The following is a 20,713-nucleotide window of genomic DNA, read 5'->3' on the forward strand; positions in this document are numbered from 1 at the left end:
GATGCCACTTTTTTGTTCTGAGGCTATAAAGTAGATGAAACCAGTACAGTGCCTGGCAGTTAAAAAAGAATGAAAAGAGAGGCACAGAAAGAGAAAGATTGGGAGTGATGGCATCTGGATGAGATCTGGCATAGTGCATATGAAGCACATGTGGTCTGGTGTAATTTACAATGTTGTCATGGAGGTGGGGGTTATAAGAAACTGTTTTGCCTTGCAACATTCACGGAAAGGTGGAAGGGGACAATGTTGTGCTGGCAGGTAGGAAGAATATTTTAATATCGTGAGACATCAACAGTTTATGTGTTCCATCGGGAGTTCCAGCCTTTTCTGAACCCAACGGATGAATCCCAAAATAAAAACTATCCGGCTTTAGGATTATAGTTGATTTACTGTCACAGTTTCAAATCTGAGCAGAGATTAACATTTAATTGCAATTAGCTTCCAATTATGATACAAACTACAGCACACTTAGAATTATGAAATTGAAATATTGCCGCCTCTAGAGGTCACAATGTTTATTATACTCCAAAATATGATGGTGTAGGAATGAACCAACAACATCTTGACATTATTCTGCCATTATTTGCGGTCAGAGTAATGGGGAAATAATCTTGAAGATCATGATGTCATCAAGAAAATTAGGATATTCCCATCGGCCTCATCTTTTTCTCATGTCATTAAGCTTTTGCATTTCCTGAATAACGGTACGCATTCTCTAAATAGCTAGATTGTTAGCCTAAGTAGTTCATGACATCAATTTTGCCTTTGCCTAGCAACAGTATTCTTATAACTTAACCAGCTTTTTTTTAAAGATATTTCAACATGTCACTGTTATCATAAATTGATGGGTTTTGGCCGGTTGTTGTGTAAATGGATTTTGACCTAAAATGTTGTACGGACCGACTGACCTACTGGACTATATCAGCAAGCCTCCGACAAACAGGGGAAGAATGAAATGTAATAAACTTCTCTTCGAGACCTGTTCCAAGATTACTATGTGCTCTCAGAGCCCTTTTTTATGTACAGGTACGATAACATCACTTGGGCATATAGCTTTTTTTAAATCACACAGCTTTTCCAAGTGTGTAGATAGTGAAGGAATGCAATGATAACACAATAGGTCAAGTTTTGTCATCTTTCATCAGTTCGACAAAGTAAGAGTGACAGATTTAGTTTTCATATAAAGAATCCGGCCATGGCTACCTATGTATAACAGTAAGAGTTTCAGCACACGCTAGGGTAATCTTTTTAAAACTTGGCAGACACATTTAAAAGGCTGTCAGCATTAATAACTCATCTCAATCTAACAAAATGCAATGATTAATTTATTGTCTTTATCAGATAATACATTAGTCTTGGCAGACGTAAAGGCTCTTTGGACATATTTGAAAAGGATTCTTGTAAAGTTTGAAGTGTGAGAATATAAATGTATGTCTTAAACTTGTCATCATGAAATGTAAAGCACATTACACACTGGCTCTGGTATCTCTCGCACTGATGACAAAAGGTATACATTGGGTTTTGCTTCATGTTTGATTATTGGAAGGTCTTGCTTGGGGCAGTCAATTTAATGTGGTTTTGCCCTGAAATGGTGTAATTGTTAGGGTATTCTAGTGGACTTTTCTTGACAATAATAATATATTAATATGATATAATAATAGCTGTGATAACAAAGGGGTGAACGCCAAACTGATATATTTCTGACCTTAAAGGCTTTGTAAGTACAAATATTCACATAGTAGATTTGGTATGCAAGAATTCAAATACACTACACTTTTTTTGTTTGTTGGGAAAACAGGTGCAAGATGGTTAAACAAGAGCTACCAAACAATCAGTTCCTAAAGCCCCTTTACATAAGCGGTGTCAGCTACAATATAAATCAAATGACAACTGTTTATCATGGAAACCACCAAATGTGTGTTACAAAAGCTACAAGCAGCCATAACAACTTTGTTGACTTTGACTTTTTCCCCTTCTCACCACACTAAAAACAGCAGATCTTTCGCAGGGAGAAAGGTCAGGCACTCAGTTTGCAGCTCTTGGCCGTATACAGTATCAGTCAGACTAAAATAGAAATGTCACTGATTTAACGGTTTCTGAAACCTCCATTAGACTGATATCTCGATGGAAAGTATTTGAAAATACTCCTGTGTTTGCTGCTTGGCAGTTTGGCTCTTACCTCACATGACTGGATGCAATGGATGTGTTGCGGCTCGGGGTACCACTTCATCATCCCTGTGCAGACTATGCTCTGGAAAAAAAAGAACATGAGAACGATTGAGCTAGGCAGTGACAGGACAGGAACAACTAGTGTTAAGGCTATGGAAGACAATATCATAATCATTCACAAAAGCATTTTTGTAGGTGTTTTGTAAACTTAAGACTTAAAGTACATGAATTGATGGCTAAACTTATTTATTAAACTCTACTTTATGTTGTACATAATTTAAGATGGAACTTGGAAGCTGGGTTACATTACTATTTTCAATATCCACTTTGAAGATAACCAAAGGTGCAGGACTGCTACTTACAGACTTTGTGATGTCTATTGTTTACCAAATCTGGCTCCATGCCAGTTTCAAATTCAGTCAAATGTTTGATATGCTCACATTTAGGGTAGCTACTTTATTCTATGGAAGGATACATTTGTGAAACGTATTTATTGTCAATATTTCTAATAGATAATCATAATTATTATTATTATTATATATTTTGTTATAATATTATTATTATTACTTTTGCTTTTGGGCCTGACAGTTGTGTGGAAGAAAAAACAAAACATTACTTTAGAAGTAGTTCTAGAGTTAACTGTTATTGTAATTGTTTGCCAATAATCTACTTGGACCTGCCTTGCCTTTCATGAAGTATAATCCAAAATATGAAGTGTATCTTGTACTTTTGCTTCCTTTTTGCAGTGTTTGCTTTTATGAAAACCTGTTTTGAAAGAATAAAACTTAAGTGGATGACTAAACAATTGCATAGTGAGATTTGGATGAGGCTGTGGTCTTCTGTCATTTATTTGACCCCGGGAATGTACAGATAGCTGATTGACTAACAAATATGGACAGAGAAAGTGGATCCTCCCCTGTGTCCAGCCTCCCTCCCCAGCAAGGGAGACCAGATTCTGACATGATAACACAATTCCTTGAAAATGATCAGGCAGTGCCAGAGCTATGGCGTAAGTAACCAGACCTCCAGCCAACTATTTGACCTTGGCAATGGTGGATTAACTGGTTGGCTGACTGACCACCCAAAAGTTAGGCGAAACTGGAGCAGTGTTTGCGACAGCATTAACGTAGAAGCGATAACTGAGGTATGATATTGGGTAACATTACCCACCTTTAAAGCAAAAAACAACAGAGCTCTAACTCAACCTAAGAACTGACATTCCTAAAGTTTGTTCAGGGTGACCTTTATGCACTGTGTGTGCGAGGAATGTGTACTTCCTAAAAGGCTTTGACGTCAACAGGAACCTTTACTCTTGCTATCTGCCTGTGATTTCCAGTAATGCAAAAGCACTTAAATGATAACGAAGGCCAACTCGCATACACCATGATTGAACCACAGCAATATTGTTTTAGAGTTTTTATATGTTTAACTGCTATGCCTGTCATCTTTGCTCTATGTGTTTGTGTTGTCTCCTGGGTTCTGTAGTGCCCGGAGTCTGTCTTTTTATTTTTTTTCCTCCCAAACCCCATCCCCTCAGGAAGCCTTTGCCTCCTGTCAGGTCATCATTGTAAATAAGAATTTGTTCTTAATTGATTTTCCTGGATACATAAAGGTTCTACTACTACTACATACACGTGAGGCGGATTTTGTTGTGTGATTCGTTGTTATTAGCTGGCGCAGATTGGAATTAAAAATGGAATTGAAAGATACTGTCTCGCCAGAGATTCAGTCAAACATCTGATATGAAATACATTTCAAATACTTTGATGGATGGAAAAATTCCATTTGACAGTGAGATTCATTTTTAGGCATTCTTGCTGAGTTTTGAATCTGAGGTTATTGTCTTATTTTAAATAAATGATGTTCTATTTTTCCTTAACACAATTTGAAGAAAGGTTTGGTCTTCTAGAGATTTAAAAAAGTTACTTGTATTTTGTGTTGTTAAAAAATATATATATTTGAAAATGCTAATAGTGATGAGATAATTTAAATTTCTCCTGCAATTTTCTGAAGTCTGTACTGACCATGTGTCGGATGCCTTCAATAGACTAAAAGAACATTATCTGAGTCCAAACAAGGGTAATTATTGATATTTATTATGAAAAAGCCAGACAAATGATCTTAAACAAACATTTTACTTTAAATTGTGAATGTGGTAGTTATTTATTTTCAGTATAATTGGTCCGTTAAACTATATGGATGCCTGGTGTTGCAGCTAACACTTTGTAGTTTAATTTGCACTACATTCAAAGTCAAAAGTCATCATATCCCTTCCTATATCCTTTCACACAGAATAAGCTCTTAACTAACGAAGTGCAAAGCATTTGTGTAATTATTTTCATTAGTGCACTTTTTGCTTTTGTGGAACAGGGTCTTAAAGAGACAGGCACTACAACAGAGCTTTCATTTAGAGGTTGAACACAGGTTTACTCAGACAGACAGTTTAAGTAAAATCATGTGATTTAAGTATAATATCTCTGTTTGAAGAGGTTAGTGATGTAAATATTCATTTAGAATCTTACATCTTACTAAGAAAGTGATGAGATGATAATTATAATGTTGCAAAAAAAACATTGGCAGCAAATACTCCATGTTTTTTATTTTGTAGGTTGACTGAGCCGTATTTGTCTCAAACGGTAGTGAACTCTTATAGCTTTGTGCTTTATTGAGTCACTCTGGAGCTGTAGCTCAGTGCACTCCAAGCTGTTGTTCCGACCACCAGATGTTCAGATGCATTATTCATTCTGATGGGTGTTTTATGTAAAAAAAATCACAGCACGGTTTGTCATTTCAGTAAGCGAACAAAACAACAACTGTTAAAGAAACCTGCCAACAGTTCTCAAATAGTACTGAACCACAACACCTTGCTCAGTAGTGGTTATTTAACTCATCAAACAATCTTGTTGTTCACCCTGTATCATGCCTCATTATGCAACGTGAAGCAGCTTAGCAACAGGTGCAAGCTGATCTGTACAGCTCTGTGTTTTACTGAACTGGGTCAAATTGACATTGAATTAAAGCATTATACACTGTATGAAAAGCCAGTCAATAAAATAAGTTAGTGTTTTCCATAATGACTCAGTAAACCCGCATTTAATAACTGCACAATAAGCTGCCATTGGTAAATATATTAAATATAGGTTCATGCCAAACAGTTTATTTCAAAAATGACATACTTGAAAAATGTTCTGAAAAGCAATAGGAGAAGGATGGGATTGAAACATTCTTCAGGAATAGTCATCAATGCTACCATACAGTAGGTGATGCGTTGTTTGAACTTGAGCCATACTAGTAGCTTAAATTATATCGCTGCCTCTGTAGATTTGAATTTAACCATTTGTGTGTCCAAACTTTAGGATGTTAAATAGCAAATGGCTAGAGTTACCCCTTGTACTAACAGAAAACAGTGCTTGCCTTGTAGGGATGAGATTAATCCAAAAAAGGTACCTCTAACCTCTTACTAGTGTTGTTAAAGGAAAATACTTTTCTTATACATCAACAAGAGTCAGTGAAGAGACCAGAAGGTCTGTTGCTATAGTACTTGTAGCTTCTAGTGTTCCAAGTATACAGTATGTGTACGTATGTGTTTGTCATTTGTGTAACTGTACTAGAAAGACTTCCACTTGATTGGCTGCTGTTTTTACTCTCAATTTGTAGAATGAAGATGTGTTGTAATTAGTTCATATATATTTAGATTTCTTAAACTATGAATGGGTTATAGAGAAACCCACATTACTGTCTTATCATTACTATTTATTTCTTATTTAATTTGTGATGATGTTCTTACCTGGACTGTGGTTGGTAGCATCCAGTGCTTTAAAGACTCAACTGTATTGTCATTGGGTAGAATCACCGGATCACGCAGATCCATGTCCAGAGCCACAATGCATGTTGGGTAGCAAACAGCACCTGCAAGGAAAAAGAAGAAAAAAACACAAGTCAAATAACACTTACCTTTAACAGTCATTAACATCTGTTGAATGTATTCATGTTCAAACATTAAAGTGGACCTGTGGAACAGGTCTATGAAGTGTTTTCCTCAAAATACCAAGCAGATCACCCATTCTAGCCATGCCTCATATCCCTCTATTTCACTTCCTGTTTCAAAAGTGCTGATTTGGGGTATAAAGCTTTAAAAAAAGAAAAATTGATAAAAAAGAAAAAAGGAGGGGGCTGAGCTCATGCGGGACCTGGCAGAGCTGTCGAAACTAAATACTGCGGTGATGAAACGCCATATCATGGATTATCAAGGATTATTTCTGAAACAGTATGGAGCTCAAAGGCTTTCTCTCTTGGCGGTTATACCACAAGGTGAGTTCCTTTTTATATCCAGCTTCTTCACACACATGCTCCGTGCCGTACAGGTTAGCTCTGAGTGTTAGCGATGCTAATGTAAACACCAACCATATTACGTCCAAAACAGTCGGGCATTGTTTCTGATAGCAACGTTTCTGATTGGGCCATGGGTGTAAAGCCAGCCTACATTTCCGATATTACGTCATACCGGACGCAAATCTGGATCAGCTCCGTTGTAGCCCCGTTTTTAGAGATTTGGGTACGGAGGAAAAGAGAGAGGGTTTTATTTTCTGACGCTGTGTGAGTTCCCCGACACACCGGGGGGACATATTTATGTATAAAAGACATCAAAAAGTGCATTTTGCATGATAGGTCCCGTTTAAGGAAAAAACAATATTATATATTAATATAGTCCGTCCGTCCGTCTGTCTGTCCGTCCGTCTGTCTGTCTGTCTGTCTAACACAGGCTCAATCCCACCTTGACCGCCACTACAGTCAACTAAATTGCTCCTGTGGGTTTTGTCCACAGTAATCAATGTGTCTAATATATGTAATGTAAAGCGCTTTGAGCACTTGGTAAAGCGCTAAAATAAACACCATGAATTATTATTATTATTATTTTTATTTTTAAGACAGAAAGATGCACTACCGTCATAAATGTATTGTTTGCTTGGTGTGTAACCTGCCAAGCCAAAAACCATGCAGGCATAGGTATCTTTGTTGTTTGACAGAATATAATCAGGACTGTTGGTTTTTGGATGGGTTACACTCTAGTCCCAGATAGGTTACACTCACCGACATCCATCCCCTGGTCACAGCTGTACTCTACCGAGTTGAGATCGGGAGGAGGAGAGCACGATCCCTGTAGCGTGGAGCACATGGTGAACTCTGCAGTCCATTCACCATCCTTATAGCAACGGATCTCCCTCTGGAAACAAACACAAATTAAACTCATTGTGGTCATTAATGGCCTATGATTGGCCTACACTTCTGTCTTTACACAGCTCAGTATGGGTAAACAGTTATTCAGTCAGTTTAGTTTCAACCATAATTATTGTTTTATCATGCGATATAAATAATGCCTTAGTTTCAGTATTTACTTACATTCTCTGTGGTATCCGGGCACCTCAGGGTGCAGAGGGAGTCATAGTACAGGCCATTGGTGCAGCTGTACATGCCCTGGAACACATCGGGAAGGGCTGCGCAGGATATGGGCTCACAGGTACTTGTCTCCCACTGCCCCCCCTCCAGGCACTCCATCTTTAAAAACTTCCTAGAGACAGCAGTCGACAATTGGCACATCTCTGAGTGATCTCAACTCTAGGTGAACATTTTTTTTATTTACATAAAATGTGTATAAAACACCTTTTTATTGTACTGTTTGGGGGTTCACCTCTTCAGTCGCGTATTATATAGGTGTTTGTGCATGTACATGGTCTGCAAAGGCTAAAATATCAAAGTTATTGCCAGATAGAGTTTACTTCAATAACATGGTGACATCACTTTGTATCATTAGATCTTCTATTGGCTAGCGCTTCAACATATTACGTGATGGGCCAAGGGGTGGGACATGTGTAAGCAGTTCACCAATCCCAACAGAGCCAACTTGGCTCTGGTTTCAGACAGAGGGTGGAAGGAGGTGCTGCAGCACAGGCAGTATGAGAAAAATAAAGGCCTTTTAAAGTTGCAAACAAAAACTGGTGTCGTTTGGCCAGTCCTGTGAAGTAGTTTTAGTTTCATTAGAGTTTCAGAGAATTATTTATTTCTCGTTTTTTTGCTCGTTCATGTTCAGTTCTTGGTGTTGTTTTAGGTTTTCTGGTTGTCCATTTGTCACATTCTCGTTAACATAATATCTCAGGAACCCAAGGAGGGAATTTCTTCTAATTTGGCACAAACTCTCCCTAAAAATATCAAATGTCACTGAGACCTCACCCAACCCGTAACAGCCATAACTCAAGGATCGATATGCTAATATTGACAATTGCTCACAAGTTTCTGAAAGGATAAAAGATATGAGTGATGACATTTTGGACAGACTTGACCAATTGGTGGAGGCATACAAACACGAGGGAGTCATTCCAAAATCAACCTTAGCTTATTGCTGTAAATTTGGACCATGAGCCTAGGACAAAGAAAAAGTTGTGGTAGATATTAGTGTTATTAAAAAATATTTGGTTGTATTGAGGTTCCTTATAACAAACTCCTTCTCCAACTGTATGCACTCTTTACACCTCAACGCCATCTCTACTTTTTCAATTCACTTTTACTGTTTCGATAACCAAACACATACAGAGTGCAGAAGACTGCCAATTCTACAGTGCACTAATCAAATGTATGTTGCATGTTGTGTTTAAATGCAACAGTTTGTGTAACAATGAAGATTTATGTGGGAACTTGTGTCAAAGGTAAAAGTGAAAGTCCTATTTCACTGCTGCTGTTCACGTTCACATGTTGGACTAATAAAGCATCAGGTTATTAAAATGTTTACGCACACTGCATGTTTGAGAAGGCATTACTCATAAAGAAACACAGCTGCTAATGGAGATAGTTTTTTACCATATTAGGTGGAAATTACATACAACACTATAAAGTGTATATATTTGATTGGTCTTATATGATGGTAAAAGTAAGCTTGTTATATTTTTTACACATAATTCATTTTAAATACAATAAGCCAGAAAAATAGTACTGCTGTATTTTACGTTAAATAAACTCAGCAAATTGATGGTTGCTATTACATACAGAAAAGTGTGAACGAGATATCTGACTCCATTTTATGCAGGATATAAAATCACCACAGAGGTTGTGTCTCTTCCTATTTGAAACTCATTACCAACATGTGAAATGTGTTCAGTAATGAGCAGTTGCCCAATGAATACAATTGGCAAAGTTACAACAAGACCCAGCTGCGGTACTATTTTATTGGACTTAATTTGAGCTTGTTTTGAAACAGAACATAGTTTTGCAAGTGATGGACCACAGCCTCTTTAAATTGTACCCGTCTATATTTAAGACTTTACTATTGAGGTTACGGTGTTCATGTAGTCCATTGTTACGCCGTTGCAAACAAACCCTAATCAAATATCCTCATAATATTAAGCCGTGCGTAGTGGGAATCTTGAAAAGTAAAGGGAAAGAAGGTATTTCCTTAATTACCGGACAGGCATGTGTGATAAAAACATACATTTACTTCAGTCTGCTGTCTACACAGATTTTACTTAAAAGCACTGCACAACCCAGTACATTATGATCTGTTGTCCATGTGGTTCTTTAATGCCCTTGTACAGAAAAATACGACATTTTGATATCAACACGTGTTGATGAAAAGGGGAAATGTTGGTTAGCTAGCTGTTGCGAAAAACGTCAGTCTCTACCTGATGATGTCACTTGATGGTATTCAAACATAACTGGTTATTGAAATTGTGCTTTTTAAATGTTGAAACGTTTTATGTATGTGAAAGTTCGTTAAATGAATTTAACTATAAGGGGCACATTGGCAGATCACCGTATGGAGCCCCCTGGTCTCCTCTTGGTAAAATGAACTGATAAAGTTGTGATATACTATTTTAAATAAATGTAAAAACGCCCTCCAAACCCCGGCAGCTGTATCTTTGTGCACTGAGCTGCTGCAAACAGTCCCAAAACACTTACCGCGGTGTCTTCTTTTTGATGCTCCCCATTACATAGAAGCCTGTGTTGCATTTGTAACGGCACACAGAGCCAACATCGTGCCCTGAGGCCAGGCAGTCTGCAGTAAGCAGTTTGGCATCGGGTATGTCTGGAACCTCTGCACACTCGATCTTGCAGTAGGCCTCTGGGAAAGACCAGAGACTGTCCTCCAAGCACACCAACCGGTCACTGTCACCTGAGGAGAGGTGAGGCAGTAATATTCAGAGTACAGTGTGTGCCTAACACAATGGTGCAATGCAGGAAAATATACTTGGTATACAATGGGCTATTTTCTCTGTTATTCTAAACCTGCATAAACCTTTTTAACCTCTGCCAATGACGTTATGTTTTAGGTTTGATTCATTGGTTTGTTTGTCTGTTTATCTGCAGGATTACCAAAAACGAATTTTCATGAAACTTGGTGAAAGGATTAAACAAAAACCAAGGTAGATCCATAACATTTCGGAGCGGTCCGAAACACTGGACATTATGTATCACTTATGGAAATGGCCTTGGCGGAGGTCTGCACTCTCTAAGTGCCCCTTCTTGTTGATGTATTAAATGTGCTTTGGTGGTTATGGTACGTTTCTTTGGGGATTGTTTTTATTCCCCTTCGAATTGGCCTCCATAGAATCTTCCTTTGGCCTGCTTTAATGATAATGATCATAAGAAGTGAACTCAAACTCTGTTATATAGAGTGACTTTTAACTTCTGGGCAGATTCGATTTCACCTCCACAAGATTTTCCAGTGCCTGAATCAAAGTGCAGATTGTATTGGACATGAGTTTTCTTCAGACTGAATATACAGGATTCCCACACCTTTTCAAACATCAAACACAGATTTTTGAAGGACATTTTATGGCCCAATTCTCTCAAATTTAAAAATCCACCACAGCAAGGGAAAGTCAAGGTTCTTACTGTAACAACACAGATCATTTGTTTATGCACGCATTCATGCACGATTGAAGCGTCACACTCGAGGCAGGTGGCGAGTGAAAAACAGCATAACTTCAATGAAACACATGCAGATAAAAAAATAAGTAAGTGACTTATAACCTTAAGTATTGTTTGTTACATAGCAATATTGATATGGATTTAACATTTCCTTACACTAAGCAATAAGCTACTGATTGTAACAGACCAAGTTACGATTTGGCAGCAAGTGTTTATTGAATTGCTAATGTTTCAACTTTTCATTTGAAATAAGAAGATTGTTTGACTGCTTCTTCTGAAAGTATAGCCTCATAGCCTTGCTGACACATTTTTTACAAGAGTTGTATTTGCTGCACTGTATAACTGAAATGTAAAAGTACATGGGAAAAGCACAAGTAGGTCAACAGCATGGATTGATTTCTGTCCGGCTAAACATTCTGCTTTTGTTTCATGGCTCTGTCTTGTACAGTTATGAGGAAAAGGAGACCATGTCTTCAACGTAGCCCAAAGCTAATATTTGCTATGCCTGTATGGTCTCACATGAAGCATGAGCGTTGGTGTGCATGTTTGTGAAGAATCATAACACCCTAAACCTTTCACATTTTTTATTGGGTCTATAAAATGTAATGAATCTTTAACATGGCATCACATTTTTATAAGCTATTTAAACATTGCGCTGGTGTGGTGATGATGAAAATCCATTACAGCTGTGTGTGTGGAATATATTCTCCTGAACTACACAGTGTGCTTTTTTTCCCTGCTGAGTGATGCTTGAAGGCCTTCGCACATATTTCACTCAACCAAAAGCCACAAATCGAATTATTTCTACAAAATCTGAATTTAGACCATGGATACACGGGTCTAACTGCTGACTCTACTACGACATTTGAGCGCTAGCTGTGACTTTCCGACCACAAACTCAAGTGTGTGGACATCACGCTTGCTCCGTCTAATCACTTCAAGAAGCTGCATCTACTACATTGTGTAACTTTACTAAGGAGGGGAAATGTTTTTCCTTTTTGCGGCCACAGGCAATATTTGTTCTGACTCATTAGGATGTTAGTTGTATTTTTAAAAGCTTTGTAGACATTTGAGTATAAGGAAATTGTGTGTAAAGGGAAGAGGAAATATGCCATATAGCTGTCTCTATCAGTGTTCATCCTGAATTTCATTCACTCCAACCGAAACTAACACTTTAAAGGCCATAAAGTAAAGAGTCTGTGAGCAGCAAGCTTCATTGAGAGAAGACATGTTTGTGATTTTGTAAAGGGCATTTCCACTGTGATTTTATTGCAACACTGTAGATTAGTTCCCCTTCTGTTAGCTGTTTTTTTAAACTAATTTGTTTTAAACACTGTCAATTATAACAGGATGGGAAAAATAGGCCTCCAATTTAAACTGTAATTGTGTGAAATAAAGGTTTAATGTCCATTTCATTTTATGGACTGTAACTAGTGGAAGCATCTTGCTGTGTTTTGTCTGCTCACGTGACTGGGCTGTAACTGTCATTAGGTAGGTCGTAGCAGCAGAGAACATGTGTTTAATTGTAAGAAACTCAAAATGATGTTGATAAAAGGAGGTTTCTCAGATAATTATTGTATTTTGGTTTGTCTTATTGGGAAAAGCAGACAATGAGAACTAACAGTATTGTAAATGTAGGCAATATGATTTTTGAAATTACGAAAAATAAATAATTATTTGCATGGTTAGCCTGACACCGATGCTATTCTTTCACACACACATACGGTATCAACCATTTCACACGAGGTGCATACAGAATATCATAGTCGATTGCCTTAATCAATATAGTCAACTCTAAAATACCACATATATGCATTGGCATGATAATATTATTGTGACAAGTGGGGTATTCACCTGGTGTTTCCAGAAGATAGACGTAGATGCCAAAATCGACCGAAGGCCACTTTTGAGGGTCGTAATTCCATACATTGTACATCCAACAACCCACACAGCTCTAGTTTACGCTGGTAACGACCTAGAGCACACCCCTCAAGTCCAGAGATGTAATCCGAAGACATGGAGCGATTTCTTCGGTCGTTAATTCAGAAAAAAAACCTAGTGCGCTCTGCCTGGATACATAAGCTAGCTGTTTATATTAGCATTGCCAGGATTTTTGCACCTCCAGAAAAATGGCGTCTTTATAAAAAAATATATGACGCGCGTTGCATTGTGGGTAGCTGTGACGTCACTGTGTGTGAAAGAATGAAGTATGACCATGTCATTTTGTTCCTGATCTACTGGTTTTAACAAAGAAAATAGCAGTGTTTCATTTTGGATACATTCAAAAAATACACGACTAATTTGTTCTCTTAATAAACAATCACAAATCACACACTGCTCTTGTGCCTTTATCGCTGTTAGCTAGCAATGTTATCGTCAGCGCTAGCAAATCGACTTTTATTCCAAACTAGTCAATGGCACGTTTATTAAATTGTGTGAAAAGAAACACATGTTTTACTTTTATTTGTATAACTTAGAGCTACTTTCATCAGAGCACCTGCAATCATGTCTGGTGCCACATCTGTTAAGTATACAAGATGGCGATCATTGAGTGCGTGAAGTGTCCTCACTCAACTTTTTGACTATTATGAGTGCACCCTCTAGTTACTGCATTTAGCAATACTTTGCACTCAAAATAGCAAATGTAAGTACGGAAGTATGCAAATTGAGACACAGCATGTGTTTTAGATGAGACTTGACTAGAGTTAATAGAGAGAATAGAGCAGAATAGACAATGACTTACCTTGCAGTATAGCTGGTGATCCACAGGTGAAGGAGCATTGTTTGCCAAAGGTGGTTCCCCAGGGGCAGCTGAATATAGCGTGGTAGACATGAGACTGATCGGGCAGGGCGCAGTCTACAGGCTGACAGCTGACCACACGATCCCAGGAACCATGGAAACACTCCAGATGAGCATCTCTCTGAAATAAAGACAGGGGAACATCACATAATGACAAAATGAAAACATGTTTTGTTCATAATAACAATGAGTTTGTTCAAGTTAACTGTTAAAAAAAAAATATCACAAATAAAAGAACTGATAAACATGTTAAAAGTTAAATTGCATTCACAATCTAATTAGGTAGATTCCATTGCCAATATTTCAGCATTTGCCTCAACCGTTTGTATTATTCAGAAGTGATTTGGTTGATTGTAACCCTATGACATATTGGTTAGGGTATACAATGGCCTATACAATTCCTAGACTTCTCTCTGAATAATTTTGACACGTGAGCTTTTCCTTTGAAATGCGGTGTCATCTGCATACACTCTATTTGGTTTTATATAATGTATTATTCACTTAGCATTTTTTTTGGAATCAAAAGAAGATGTTACTATCTCTGGCATAATACACATGTTTTTACCTATGTATAACTTTGGATGACTTCACATAGAAACAGTTCAACAGATAATACAATATTCAGTGTACCTGGTGGGATACGGTTCCCCTGCTGTTGTGGACACTGATGCTGAAACCACGACGACACTGAACTGAGCAGTGAGAGGACTCCCCTCCTCCTGTACACCTACAGAGAAACACTGATATATAGATAGTCCTTTTGTTTGCTGTTTCAGCTCTCTCATTGTTCAGTGTTTCATTGCAAAGGGCCTACCTCACAGTGGCGTGCTCTAAATGGGGAGGCCTGCAGCTGTCCAACTGACACGGTTGCCGCAAACAGCTATATCAGGAGATGGAGGACAGGTGGAGATGGAGGGAGAAAGGAGAAGGGAGAAGGATGAGAGGCAGGGAGAGACAGAGCAACTAGGAGGCCTAAACTGATCACTAGTTTTATATAAGAAGTATTTCAAGATTTGGGGAGGCTGTCATTTTGGTAATTAACCTGTTATGTCATCATCAAATATCATACCAATGCCTTGCAGAACAATGCCAAGATCACACATTTTTCTTTTGTACGTGTTAAAACATTTTTAAAGTTGGGCTGGTTAGAACCCCAGACTAAATTACCGAATAAATGACTGAATACCTCTCTTTGTATATCATCATAGATGGTAAGATGGCCAAGGCGATTCGTACTGTTTTCGGTTTAACAGTCTGTTCTTCTACTACTCTGTTGGTGGATAACAGTCATGTGTAAAGGGTAGCCTAGTGTTTTATTTGTCAGACTTTTCTAGAGCTTGCTTCAAACTTGCTTGGCAATTGAATGAAAACACAGCTACGGACATGCTGTGTATGTGTGCGCATGTGTGTGTGATAAGTAGGTAGTTGTGGGAGAGCCCACCCTCAGATGCGCACCCGGTCAGGGCGAAGGTGCTAAAGTGGCAGGAGGTCCTCAGGGCCACGCCTCCCACTGCCACAAAGGGGGAGGAGAAGATGAGAATAACAGAGGCCGAGATGAAGAAGGGTCGAGAAAGGTCATGGGTCACATTCACCACCAACGGGTTCCGATGGCATGAGAGGTCATGCGTGCCTAGGTAGAAGAGTTCAAAGTAGTCCTTTAGCTTCTCACCATGCCAACAGTTTGTTGTGTTGTTAAGTTATTGGTTTTCAAATACAAAGGCACCTAGTGAGTGGTTTTTGCCAGTAGTATCAGACAGGAGGATGGTGGCTGTCCTCCGGCACTGCTCCCCAGACCATGACCCATCTGAAGCCAGGTACACCATCACAGAGGCTGCCACTCCAGGGTGGAGAAATCCCACCTGGATCAATGACGAAAATTACAATATTTATATAAGGAAAAAAATGTTTATTTATAGATGAATATGGGTTTACTGCAATTGAAATACTTAACATGACACATTAATAAACAGTTATACAGTAGACCATGGTAGTCAGGATCAGGAAGGGGTAGATTATTGACCCAGTGTGCTTTCCAATTGTTAGGGTTAGGGTTGGCAAACTAAGGGTTCCTTGTCACTGAACAAGAAACTCCTTGAGGATGCCCAGTGGCCTGAATAGTGTAGGGAGGAACTTGGATTATTATGTTAGGCTCTTGTAAAGCTCCATGTGGCAGATAAGACATTTGACTGGTAACGCACTCACCATGAGTCATGTTCAGTCGGCCACTTCTGGTCTGAAAAGTTGAAGCCAATGTGAAATTGCCTTGAAGTTACATTCTGGCCAGAGGGACGCTTTCAAAGTCTGTAGAACTCTATGAAAAAAATGTACCTACTTCGAACTTGATTTATTAACTTAAACATGAGTACACGCTCTTAATCGCTAGTGTCAAGTCTTCTATAAAATAGTATGGTGTTCATTTTGTAAATTATGATTTCATAAATCAGTAAATTAGACAGCAAACAAAGGCATACTTTAAGGCATGGCTACCTTGTGATTGACAGGTTGGTACCAAAATGTTGTCTGGTTTCCAACACCCTAAACACTTCCAAAGTTAGTTTTCAGTGTTTGAAAGTTAGGTTTAGACTTTTGGTGGTCTAAAATGGTTGTGTTCAGCATTTGGTCGTTTTTGCTCTGCGCTTTTCTGTCACTCCACGTTCAAAGGCACTAAGATGGCAATGGCCAAAAACCAGTGGGTGACGTAACGGTGACTATGTTCATTTCTTATAAACAGTCTATAATCATGGTAGAAACTTGTCAGTCTGCAGTCCTCCAAAAGAGATTGCAAGGACATGAACTGAGCATAGCAAGAGCTGGGCATTAAAAAGGAGGAAAACAGGGTATTGCACAAAAGCAAACAAGCCACAACGAGTACTAAGAGGTCTGTCTGGGAGACCACTAAGTCACCACAGGAAGAGCAACGGTTGGGTGCTGTTACATGTCCTAATCAATGCATGTGCATGTTGCTGCATGGCAGGAACCGTATAGTAATTGTGTTCTGACTAAAATCAATGTAACTGCTTTGATTCCAAATCTTAGCCTGTGTTCTAATGATGGATATTCAACTTTTCAGAGCCACCTGCTTAGCCTACAGACTGTGTCTCTCATACTGAAAAGATGGATTTTGGAGTATCACTTTTAGTTTAGTAAATTAGTAAGGGCTTCCTAAGTGCAACTCTTTTATAGTACGGACGCCTTAAAGAGAGTTTGCAGAGATGGATATGATAACTGACGATGGCTGAGGAACGCTTTTCAAAGAGAGCAAGACTGTAATTCAAATTAGGGTGCCTTTCAGAGACGGAAAGAAAAACTTTAAGGACAGGCGGTTATCATGAAGGCCCTTCAGACAGTGAAAGGGTCTTTAGAGAGAAAGTGGCCTTCCAGAGATGTTACAGAGGTGTGCCTGATAGGAGGTGTCCATAGAGAAAGCAAGGGATGGAAAGATGAGTCATTCAACAAAGTAGTGGAAATGGTGCTAGATAAAAATAAATGAATATGTGCAAAGGAAGGAAGAGGCAGGCTCATGACAGTAAAGGACCCTTCATCCAGAGCATGGCAGACATCATTATGAGGCTATCACTCAAATCAACAGCTATCATGTGCTTAGTCAATCAATCAATGTTTCAATCAATGTTTATTTATATAGCCAAATATCACAAATGTTACATTTGTCTCAGTGGTCTTCACAGCTTAGTCTGGACCTGAAGAGTGGATTTTGGCAACTGTGGCTGTGGAAAGTCTGACTTACAAAACATTTAAAATATAAGAACGATACACAGGTCTGGAATGGAAAGCCGGGTCCAAATACAATGCAGTACACAAACCTGCATGTCTATGTGAAGCGCTGTTGGCTAGTGAATGTTGGGGCTGCAAAGAATAGCAGGACTTTAGGCAAGCATATCAACTAAACAGCAGCCTCTGTAATCCTCTCACAATTTCATGTGTCAACAATTCATAACATTACTTTATGATGTGTCATTTTTGAAAATGTTTTAAACAATTAGGAGTATCATAGGTAATTAACTTTTTGGTTGCTTTGCATTCTCTGGGGCCAAAATAAACGACAATATAAATGATGTTTTCATAATGATCTTGTAGTGATTACAAAATTGTTATTGTTCATTGTGATGCCAGTGCTATAATAACTTTTAGAACTTTATGGGAATTTAATTATGAATGATGAGTTAATTATATAACACTTAATCTTTTATTGTTAGTTAACTGGTAATGGTAATTTTTGAGGGATTTGAGTGATTAGTATCCAATGGGTAAAAATAGCACAAAATGCATGCTACAAGAATAAGTAGAGGGTAAGTCATGATTCAGTATCATCTACAGATCATTAGTACCCGTAATTTACAGTTGTCTTGGGAAATGAGGAATTAAAGTAAAAAAAAAAATCCATTGTATGAATCATGCAATTGTGAGAAAGTTAGGAATGTGTGCAGGTTAAAGTCAGCAGACTGTGTGGGGCCCTTCAACCCAATTTTAAAAATACTGGAAAGTGCTGGAAGCTTAAAGAGTAGCCACCCACAGTCACTTAGCGGGGGGGGGGGGGGGGGGAATATACAGTATGCATATAGTGCACACACACACACATGTACCTTTAGCCAAAATGGATGTTCCAGGTCATTGTTTGTGTCGGACTGAGCTACACAGGGGAACCAGGCGTCCGTGGGCATTCTCTCACTCACCTCCAGGTGTTGGTACCTGCAGAGCTATATTCAGAACAAAGAAAATATTATTAACATTAATTTAACTGATCTTGTTTTACTTTTCAAAGTTATCCTGACCTTACCTTTTAATGTGTACATTTAAAATCCTTGTTTAACCCATTTGTTGAATTGGCACATGGTTTAATTTGTGTCTGTGCCACATATTCCACATTATGGAGGAACACAAATGTAACTTTGATATTATCTGACTGACTGATTCAATACATTTGATTTGATTATTTTGTGTGTTGAGAAAAGCCCACATTCTGTGTGGCATTTGACATCCAGGCAAGGCACGTTTATTTATAGCACCTTTCCACAAAGGGCAATTCAAAGTGCTTTACAAAAATGAAAAACATTAAGACCATTAAGAAATAGTGCAGCGGAAACACATTATAAAATTGCATTTAAAAACAGTCATTAAAAAGCAAAGATAATAAAATAAACATCAGACATGAGTAACACAGGTATTAAATACATGAATAAAAGTTACAGTGCAGTGTGAGATATGAAAAGCTCAAATAAAATCAGCAACAAAAAGAAAAGTCTTCAGCCTGGATTTAAAAATAGTACGATTTGCAGCGGACCTGCAGGTTTCTGGTAGTTTGTTCCAGATATTTGGAGCATAATAACTGAACGCTGCTTTTCAATGTTTAGTTCTGACTGTGGACAGAAAGCAGACCCATCCCAGGAGACCTGAGAGTTCTGGGTGGTTCATAATTTAGCAGGATATCAGAAATGTAAGACAGAGTCCATGACTACACCTAGATTTCTGGCTTTTTCTGTTGTTTTGAACATTGCCGACTTTTAGTCATTCCTCCTTGGATCCAAAAACAATTACCTCAGTTTTATCTTTGTTTAATTAAAAACAATTCTGACACTTCCAGTCATTGATTTGTTCAATGCACTTACTCAGTGTTTGAACTGGAGAATAGTCTCCTGGTGTAATGGTTATGTAAATGTGTGTGTCATCCGCATAGCTATGGTAACTTATTTTGTTGTTTTTCATTATCTGAGCCAGTGGTAGCATGCAGATGTTAAAGAGAAGAGGCCCCAAGATAGAGCCTTGAGGAACCCCACATGTCATATTTGTAAACTCAGATGTGTAGTTACAAAGTTGTTCCTGTCATTTAAGTAGGATTCAAACCAATATAGAACTGTTGCCGCGATTCCCACCCAGTTTTCCAGTCGGTCTAGTAATATGTTGTAATATATCATGCTGATTCATGCTGAAAGATCCCAGGAGATGCCAGTTCTGAGATGCTTGGACCAGCGTGTCTTACACCAACAATCCTCCCATGATAAAAGAGGCTTGCATCATGTTATTTGCCCAAAGGAGCTGACTAACAGTTACTCTGAAGTTTCCATGCATATGCTTAATTTGTTTGTTTGTAAATCTTTCCTTTTCAGGCTTTTTTCCCTTACCAATTGCTGCTCAGATTCCATCTCTTAAATAGAAATAGTTAAATATTAACCAATGCATTGACTCATTACTGGCTTGCATTTAAAATACGTCATGTAAGTCAGTGTGACCTGAAGAGTTGTGTTACTTTGTGTTCTCTTGAGTGTTAAAACGTGATTCTTATTGATTGATCAGGCCAGATCAAGAATCTTGCCAAACAAGGCAAAGTACAGTTTATTGAGGTCTCATGTAAAATGGCTGTTTGTATAACAACTAGCTAGAAGAAATACTGATATTAAAGCATAGTCTTGTTAAGTAGAAACAATGAAATTAAGGCTTCTGAGCAAAACTGCAATGAGCAAGAAGAAATGATACTCCATCTTGAATTTTCATAGAATGTATTAATTGTATTACGTTTACTGTGCATTGCTTTAGACATTCTGTTTTTTTACTTTAACACACCTGTAATTAATCTTTATTCTGCACAACTAAAAACTTGTTGAAAATGTGTTCTGGTCTGATAAGCAGTTTTCTTAGCACGTAATAAACTTGAGGAATTGTTTAATTGTCTTGTAAGAAACTGGCTGTGTGAATAGAAAATAAGTGAAATATAGGGGAGGGAACCGATAATCTGTCTTCTATGATGATTTAGCTGGGGCTGAACTAAGGCCAAAATGTCCATGGCCAAAATGTCAAGCCGACAGTACTACC

General features: G+C 38.2%; 1 protein-coding gene across 1 annotated transcript in view; it reads right to left on the reverse strand.

Moving 5' to 3' along the window:
* Nucleotides 1-2,179: 2,179 nt before the first annotated feature.
* The window catches only part of pappa2 (pappalysin 2), a gene marked incomplete at its 3' end in the record, with an annotated part of 68,673 nt that continues 50,139 nt past the window's right edge, over nucleotides 2,180-20,713 (reverse strand). Inside the window, 11 exon segments of the mRNA XM_034199103.1 lie at nucleotides 2,180-2,251; nucleotides 5,957-6,078; nucleotides 7,261-7,393; nucleotides 7,570-7,738; nucleotides 10,117-10,330; nucleotides 13,832-14,009; nucleotides 14,519-14,615; nucleotides 14,703-14,768; nucleotides 15,344-15,518; nucleotides 15,612-15,747; nucleotides 18,490-18,603. Coding sequence (XP_034054994.1) covers nucleotides 2,180-2,251; nucleotides 5,957-6,078; nucleotides 7,261-7,393; nucleotides 7,570-7,738; nucleotides 10,117-10,330; nucleotides 13,832-14,009; nucleotides 14,519-14,615; nucleotides 14,703-14,768; nucleotides 15,344-15,518; nucleotides 15,612-15,747; nucleotides 18,490-18,603 — 1,476 coding nt within the window.

The sequence above is a fragment of the Gymnodraco acuticeps genome, unplaced genomic scaffold (assembly GCF_902827175.1).
Source record: "Gymnodraco acuticeps unplaced genomic scaffold, fGymAcu1.1, whole genome shotgun sequence".
Lineage (NCBI taxonomy): Eukaryota > Metazoa > Chordata > Actinopteri > Perciformes > Bathydraconidae > Gymnodraco > Gymnodraco acuticeps.